Source organism: Gordionus sp. m RMFG-2023, chromosome 2 (genome assembly GCF_954871325.1).
Source record: "Gordionus sp. m RMFG-2023 chromosome 2, tfGorSpeb1-WG-v2, whole genome shotgun sequence".
In the NCBI taxonomy this organism is placed as follows: Eukaryota; Metazoa; Nematomorpha; class Gordioida; order Chordodea; family Parachordodidae; genus Gordionus; species Gordionus sp. m RMFG-2023.
Window position 1 is genome coordinate 36,953,390 of NC_088776.1, and position 9,063 is coordinate 36,962,452.

The window sequence follows — 9,063 nt, forward strand, 5'->3', positions numbered from 1 at the left end:
TTTGAATGGACAGATGAACAAGAGGCAGCCTTTAAAGAGTTGAAATGATAAAGAACCTATTTTAGTATGCTTTAATAATGAATTGGAGATATTATTGGCTGTAGACGCGCCTAATAAAGGTGTAGGAGAAGCTTTGTTACATTGTATGGATGAATTAGAAAGGCTGGCATTATTTTTCTCAAGGATATTTAGAGTAGCAGAAACCAGGTATTCCGTGATTAAGCAGGAAGCGCTAGCCGTTATTTTTGGATTAACAAAATGCCGAGAATATCTAATTGGATACAGGTTTGTTATTTATACGGAAAATAAACCGCTTGTGCATTTATTCAAGAGGACAACAAGGAATTAATGCTATCGACGGGGTTACAAAGATGGTTATTGCTAGTAGGCAGATTTGACGCACAAGTTAAATATCGCCGAGGGAAAGAAAATTATTTACCTGACATTTTATTTAGATGTGGAGATGGGAAGATTTCGGAAAGAAAGAATAGGAAGAACGAGACGAGAAAAATGAGCAAGTACTTATTAGAACCATGGCCTGAATACCCAGAGGTGGGCCGGTGACATGGGAGGATTAAAAGAGTGACATTAACAGATCGGGAATTGAGACGAATCAAGAGTGTCTAAAGGAACGGAAAATATGGCAGGATGGAAACAAAACGTTCAAACATATAGAAAAGGAGTTGGCAATAATAGATGAATGTCTAGTGGGAGGAAGTCGGAATGTTATGCAGTTCAAGTTAAGGGAAGCAGTGATGGCAATAATTCATACTAGACAACAAGGAATGGAGAGAATGAAACAATGGGGACGGGAATATGTGTGGTGGTCAGGAATGAATAAAGATATTGAAAATATCAGTCGAGTTTGTGTCAGATGCAATTCCTGGGCTCTGCCCCGAAAAGACAAAGAAAGTGTGTAACCGAAAGCAACTAAGCCGTGGGAGCCCATACACGTGTGGATTTCAGCAAAGTATATATACTTGTGGTGGATGCAAGAAAATAAGAGGATTAACAACCCAAGTGGTGGTAAAAACATTGAAAAATCTATGAACTAAATTCGGAGTCGCTACAACAATAGTGTCGAATGGAGGTCCAGCTTTTATTAGTAGACAGTTCAAGGTTTTTTGTGCGGAAACCGGAGCAAAACACATTTTGGCGCCACAGCATCATCCAAGTTCGAATAGGCAGGCGGAGAGGATGGTAGTTGTAGTCAAGAATTGGTTGAGAAAATCAAAAGATATAGGCGGAGAGATGTGGATGGCAGTGACATATTACAATAGCAGTAAAAAAAGGGGGAGGAGCAATCGTTAGCGGAGAGGTATTCAGGAAAGAGAACTAGGATTTTGTTGGATTCGCTTAGGCCAGCAATGCAAGGAAAGGGGCTGATCGAGACAAAAGAAGTGAATTTATGGTAAAAGAAATTATGGGCGAGAGTGTTTGGGGATAACAAAATAGAAGTTCGGAATGATTGTAGAAAATATGGGATGCAAATTGAGCAGAGTGGAGTTTATGGTAGAGAAGGTATTCGGCACAAAGACTAACTCCGCAGAGGAGTGGAACCTGGTAGATTACGATCGGGACTAATAATAGGAGAGGGTAATTGATGGGAAATTCATTAAAAAAAATATGATAATGGTACATTGTCAAAAATTTTGTCAGGGTAAAGGTGGCTGAAAAATATTTATCTTAATATAGTGCTCAATATATCCGAGGAAGGTCTAAGGGAATGACTAAGCCAAAGATAAGCTAACTTAATACCTGGGCGAATGATGATAATAATGAAAAGGGGATTCAACAATATAGTCGTTAATGGGATAAATTGGTTAATGGGATAAATTGGTTAATGGGATATGTAAATGATCAATGGAGCCAATTCGAACCAAGACATGATTTCTACAGGGAATCAGCTATATCGTCGAACAAAGAGGGAAGACTCAAGGATCTAAAGAAGAATAATAAGAATGTTACTGTGCGAATCCTTGGAAGTACGATGAAAGGCAATAGTTTTGGGCAGAAGCCGGATGCGAGGTTGAAGCGCCAAGTTTGGTTTTCAATTGTGGAGAGGGGAAAGCATGTTATGTGGGTCATATTTCTCTATTAAATTGTAAAATCATTCATTTTCGGTGATGAATATTATTTTGTTTATTTTGCGCAATCATTCTTTTAATATATTATTTGTAAAAGAAATAAAAAAGATTAAATATAAAAAATGTTTACGTAATATGTTTGTAAATTAATTATATTTTTAATCAATTTATATTTATTTTTTAGTAGATATAAAATGAGAAAAAAAACGAAATAAAATTGTTGTTTTCAAAATTATTTTGTCTTCAATATTTTTCTTTCAAATTTATTTCTTGTGAAATTTTTACAATTGCTACATTTGTGTCAAGTAGTAAAATAAAATATAATATCTTTCGTAGAACTACCAAAGGGAAATTAAGAGAATATAAACCGAAGAAAAACCACCGATCCCCCTTCAAAATCTAATAAATCGACCGTGACTTTATCAGCCAATATTTGAGAAATATTGGCATGTGCAATATTATTAATCAATTTAGCTTGAATTGAATTAGTCTTTTTAGATGTAGTCTCCATTATACTAAAATTATTACGATATTTTTCTATCTTTTTAAAAATATTGATTAAAATTTAAAAATAACAATTACCTTATGTGTTTTTTAAGTTATAATTACTAGATTTATTTGAGGATATATTTTATTTTAAACAAATAAATTTGTAGCCATCTTTTGTAAATGGTGTATAATCAAGAACATTTTCTTCCAGGGTACCTTCCATTTCATTAATATCATCATTATGAATCACTTACAGGGGCGGACTGGCTATAAGACCAGGTGGGCATTTTGCCCACGAGCCCGCTTGAAAATGTCGATTTTTGAGGCCGATCAGAGGAAAGCCGATTAGAAAAAAAGTATATTATTATGTTCACATTATTTTCTCTTATCATTTATTTATTTTTGATGATATATCTATGATTTGAATATCACATTCCTTGACAATTGTCATGTCGTTTACTATAATTTTATGCATAAAATATCAGTAACGTCGCTTGTCGCTATACATCATTACCACGTTCTCTTTGTTTTTTTAATATGAAGTAAAAACGCTTCCGTTTGAGTGGAGTGAAAGCTAAGTTTTGATTAATTTATTATATTACATTTTTATACATTGATTTATTGTAGAAATAATATGGCCAACATTTCTTGTACTTAATTCATTGAAATCAAATAAAATCCAGGTCGGTGAATTAAATAAAAGGATGGATGCTTGGGTGAAACAGAATAATTCATCTGGCCAAAATAAGCTGAGAAAGCTGCAAAAAATAGGTAAGATAAGGTGGTGGGTACGTGAAAAAGCTCTTAGAGGATATATGGTAAAGAGAGCTTTCTCCCAATAACGATAAATGCACTTCAATTTATATTAGATAATAAATCATTTGAAACAAAAACTTGATAATTTATGTAAATTTAGACTCTAAGTACAGCTATAATATATTAGAAATTTTTGAAATAATTGGACCACTGTCATATCTTCAAATTAAAAAATTAGGTACTTTGTCAGCATGGGAAATGATAAAAGATGCTAAGTCTTCTGTATCATCGATTATTACATCGATTCAAAATAAAGCAATAAAATGGCTTCTAATTTATGAAACATTTTAATATTTAAAGCTCCCGGAGAGTATCAGGGTACAGAATACTCTGCTAAAAAATCGAATAGGACGAGCGAAGAGAATATATAGTGACAAATGCCAAAATAAACGTCCTCAAGAATCGATTGATCTTTATAGGTTCGGAGTATTTCGTCCTATAATTGATCAAATTATAAACACCTTGTCGGAACGGCTCTCTGCGAATTGAGAGCTTATTTTGAATGTGCAATATTTGCACCCTATACATTTTGTTGAAATAAATAGTAAAGATATATATATTGTGTGTTAAATTACGTAACGAATAATGTTCATTTGCCAGTGTATTCAAAGATTTGGTAGCAGAATTAAATGAAACGGACGATGATCGTGAGTACAAGTGAGGAGTCAAATGAAGAAGATGGAATATTAAAATATGATAACTCAGAGGTGATAATAAATGGAACAAGTTAATATGCGTGTATGAAATTTTTAAAAGTTGCAATATGCTTACAAGTGACACTAATTTATATATGACATATTAATACATTTTAACTTTGTCATTTATGCAGGTTTTGCGAGAAAACATTTAGTAAATTAAAAATTATAAAAATAAGCTGAGAGTTAATATTGACCAATAAAAATTAGAAGCGTTTTTAATGCAGTTGAATGAGAACCTTTAGCGCAGATTGAACTAGAAGATATTCTTGTATATTTGAGCAAAGGTTCAAAGTTAATGAGAGATTTATTAACGTAAAAATTATATATTTCCTTAATTCTTTTATATGAATTTTATAATATCTATTATAAGTGCAGCAATTTTATACGCTGTTATATTATATAACTGAATAATTTTATATTCGTAAAATTAATTGATTTGATATATTGAGTATGTATTTTTTTATATTTAACATGTGATTTATGATTTATTTTATAGTGCAATATCGTTATAAATCTGATATAAAATATATATGTGCAATGATTATTATTTTATATTGGTAGTGAATATGATCTTAGATGTGCATTTTTTCAAAATAAAATATATGATTTTTTACTAAAAATGTAAATCTTTTGAACTTATTTTCAAAAATAAGAAGTATTCGATACGCGGGGGCAGCGTCTACATGACAGTATATTCACTGGATGCAAACCTCCCTCAAAAATATATATCTACCCCCCTAAAAATACTAAAATGTTATCCATAGATAATTTAAAAATGTAATGGAAAATTTTCTAGATTATTATAGCCTACCCCCCAACATTCCTACCCCTTTATAGATATTAGGATGCAAACTGTTCCTACCCCCCCCCCGCTCATGACACTGCGCGGGGGTGATGGCTTGATTTGAACGTATGAATAAATAAGAATCGATTTAAAATATTAAATTAAGTTCTTTATTTTCAAAAGTTAACTAGTAAAATTTTATATAATAATGATCTCTTTATATATACAAAAATAAATCATTTTAATATTAAATATATAAAATATAATATAACGTTTCTTATAAAAATTAATATAAAGTAAAAGTTTAAATTGATAGCTTAAACCTTCATTATTTACAATATATTAAAATAAAATCGTTACTAATGTTACAAGAAATAATAAAAATCATGTAAATCGAAGAAGCCATATAAGGGAACCCGGTTGAAGACCGGGCAAAAGCAGGCCGAAGGCCCGCATTATGGGGGCAAAGCCCCCAGAAATGAGGTCGCTATGAAAAAATGCCCATGAGGCTGTAGCGTCGCCAGTCCGCCCCTGCTCACTTATATCGATTTGGATATCCATTTGCGATGACATTTTAAATATTTTACACAAGATGATTTAGATTTATAGTATAAATTTCAAAAATAAATAATAAATCATAAAAATTATAATTAATTATGATATTTAAATATTCATGTTTATAGTTACATTCATTATATTTTTACTACTTTCAAAAAAAGGAGCGTGCTAAAAAAAATTAATAATTGGAAAAAAGTAGAATGCTATTAGCTATTGCTATCAAAAAAGATAGCGTGCTACACAAACTACTTTAACAACTCTGGTTTGGGTTAAGAGGATAATTTCCTTGGATTTTAATGATGTAATTGATCACCTACCCCCATGATTGAGAGCCCTGTTTCCACCCCCCCCCTCCCCCAGTGCAATGGAAAACACTTTATAATAGTAATCTGGCCAAAAACCTTTGAAGGGGTCTAAATATTTCAAAGCAATTTATGAAAAAAGGTACCCAAAAGTACCCTGCCCTCTTACAAAAACCCAGGATATGCCTAGGAATTCATTCAGACTAAGTAAAAAATAATGACATTTTTATTATGTAAAATATAAATTGGAATTGGTTTTATAATCACAATAATTTGATATAATTTTGTAAAATATTGTAAATAATGTACAAATAAATTTATTATATTTGGTTTAAAGGTTCATGACTTGTAAAAAATTTATAAATATTTTTGGATAATTCTGGTCCAACTCTTCTAGTAGTTTGCAATATACCTGCCCCTCTTCGAACATTAACATCTTTCAAGTAGTTTTCACATTCTTTTATTGTATTCAAATTGTTACCATTGCTTTTCAATTCTATTTGTTGATATGCATTTAATAAACTAGATGGTGATGGTATAAATGATGCTATAGCCTCTGCTACATCTTTACCAACATTATTAAAAGATGATAATTGAGCCTTCCAAATATCTACTTTCCATTTAACAATTATTTTGTCATCAAAGACACGAGGAAATTTGATTGACTGTGTATGTTCACCAGCAGGATGAAAGGCAAACTTTGAATCATATAATTTTAATTTTTTTTCAGCTTCTGCATAAGATTTTGTAATTTGATATAACAGATTAAGTAAATCAGGATTAAAAGAACTGATAAAAATAAATTGTGTATCATATTGCATAATGTTATATAAATTCAATTCATCACTTATTCTTTTAGATTCCATATTTTCATTCTCATCTTCTAAATAATAAAATATTAATTTATCATTTGGAAATTTTTTAAAACATTTATTATAGAATTCATCAATTTTATCAGTTGTTGCAAATGAAAAGGAATAATATATAATTTTAGGGATTGCTATCAACATATTTTGATCAACAAATAGAGATTGTGAATTATCAGCCATATCAACATCCCAGAAAAAGCTGACAAATGGATCAAGTGAGTTATCAATCTTATAATTTATATGTTTTAATGTTAGATATTCAAAAGATTCATGAGAAAACTGTTTTATCAAATTTTCATTAATTAGTAATTGTATACTTCTAAAATTTTCCAAATATTTCTTTGATAATTTTACTTGTTGCAAATCTTGAATATCCATAATTAATTTTTTTAGACTAAAATATTTTAAAAAAAATTATAAGCTTGGCCTAACTGAAATAATAGCTGTGTGTCTGTACTGGAGTTTTGAATTCGGTACGAAAAGCAAAAGAGCGAAAAAAAATTTGATAAAAATGTTCCCATAATTTATAACTCCACTAAAAAAGTCATGAATTCTATTAATAAATATTATTATTTTGATAGTTATATATGGTAAATATTAAGTATTTTTTAATGTTTAATATTAATTTTTTAAATATATAATAAAAATAATTTATTAAAATTATTCTTAATATCATTTTGTTCTATATATTTTTAATCTAATCTATATCTTTTATCACTAGCCTAAACATTCAATAAAGCAAGTGTTGTTTTAGTTTTTCAAATATTTCATTCTATTATGTTAAGAAAAATCTAGAATTAAAAAGGCAGTATTAAATATATCTCTACATTCACTTTTTGATTTTTAGTGTTAAAGCCTTCTATATATATATTAATAAATTATTTATCTTAAGTATTTATACATTGCAAAGAAGGATTTATCATTTATATTTGCACTGAATAATATATAATATTAATAAACCCAATCATGATATAATATGCGATCATAAAATATAAAAATTGAATAGACATAATTCATATTAAATTAAATATATATAAAATTATGCCAATAGTAATATAGCGTTTATATATAATGTAATATAACAAAATAAATAATTTATTAAAAAAATCATATAAAAAATATACCTGTAAAATAAAAGCGAACGGAATATTTACATTAAAATTATATGCATAGATTTTGATTAATTATTTAAATTTCATGTAATTGTAATAAAAAATATTTAATTGGATAAATTGGGAAATACATATTTGTAAAGGAGCGATAATAACTGTGAAAATGTTTATAAATAAAATAAAAAATTAAGATTTTAATTTAATGATTTTGGAAACCTCGTCCAAAAATGTAATAACATCTTCGCTTTCTTCATAAATATCTGTTAAATTTGAGATCATACGATCTTTTATCTCGTAAGAGTAATTAATGCGATTAACCGTTGATCCATTATTTATTTGAATAAGTTTTAGATCATTACTGTTTTGATAGTTTATTAAAATTTTTATTAATGTATAAATATTCGGATGAGCATAGGATATTTTTCGGTTCAGGGCATGATGAAATCCCTCTAAATGATTATTTGTGCGGGGACCCAGTACTCTATACCTAAATTAACAATATATAAATTAGATATTATATAATTTAATATCTTTTATACCTTGACCATATTTTATAAGGAAATAGTGGTCTAACTCCGAGCCAAGTTGTATCCATATATTGCATAAAACTTAGTAACAAACTATTGTTAGCAGCCATTTGATAGCAAGTATCACGTACTATTGCCACATGTTCTTCCCTACAGAATGGAAGTGTGCTCATTCTTCGGACTACTTTATGTACATCCGAATGCCCCATGTACGATGATGATAATCCCAATGTTTGGCATTTTCGCCATAAACGTGATAGAATATGTTCCATCAAACTTGCATCTACCTTTGCAGCTTTTATTTCGACACCGATAATAAATAATTAGATCCTTTTTATGATCAATTCTGTACAAAAACTTGTTATAAAATAACAATGTTTTTCCTTGTTGGCTTTTTATAAAACGAGGGCCTTAATAAATAAAAAAATAATTAGTCATTATATATTTTATTTTACTATGACTGTATTGATGTAAATCAATTAACGTATTAGCAACATCAATTTGATAATCATCATCATCTAAAATAGATTTAATAAATATGTTTATTTAAAGGGTTGAAAAAAAAGGAAGATTATATTTATATAATATTATATACTAACCTTTTTTGCATCTAAAATCATTAAATTTATAAAAAGTAATTGGTAAAAAAATTTATACTTTCAGCAGCAAAGGCATGGCTTTGTCTTAATAGAGAGTTGCTTGGAGATTGTATTGAATTTGCATCTAAAATCATTAAATTTATAAAAACTAATTGGTAAAAAAATTTATACTTTCAGCAGCAAAGGCATGGCTTTGTCTTAATAGAGAGGTGCTTGTAGATT

At 29.1% G+C, this 9,063-nt stretch overlaps 1 protein-coding gene across 2 annotated transcripts; it reads right to left on the reverse strand.

Annotated features, from left to right (window-relative positions):
• Positions 1–7,807: 7,807 nt before the first annotated feature.
• LOC135924666 (uncharacterized) lies at positions 7,808–9,063 on the reverse strand. 2 transcript variants are annotated; one of them, XM_065459761.1, is made up of 5 exons: positions 9,013–9,063; positions 8,917–8,965; positions 8,255–8,385; positions 7,932–8,202; positions 7,808–7,870 (listed from the first exon to the last, which is right to left on the reverse strand). In XM_065459761.1, the coding sequence occupies exons 3-5, from the start codon at positions 8,350–8,352 to the stop codon at positions 7,823–7,825; spliced, it is 417 nt and encodes a 138-aa protein (XP_065315833.1). In that variant the 5' UTR covers positions 8,353–8,385; positions 8,917–8,965; positions 9,013–9,063; the 3' UTR covers positions 7,808–7,822. The 2 variants fall into 2 exon arrangements, with proteins under 2 accessions (XP_065315833.1, XP_065315832.1); XM_065459760.1 differs by lacking the exon at positions 9,013–9,063 and adding an exon at positions 8,698–8,760 and having other exon boundaries at positions 8,255–8,652; positions 8,900–8,965.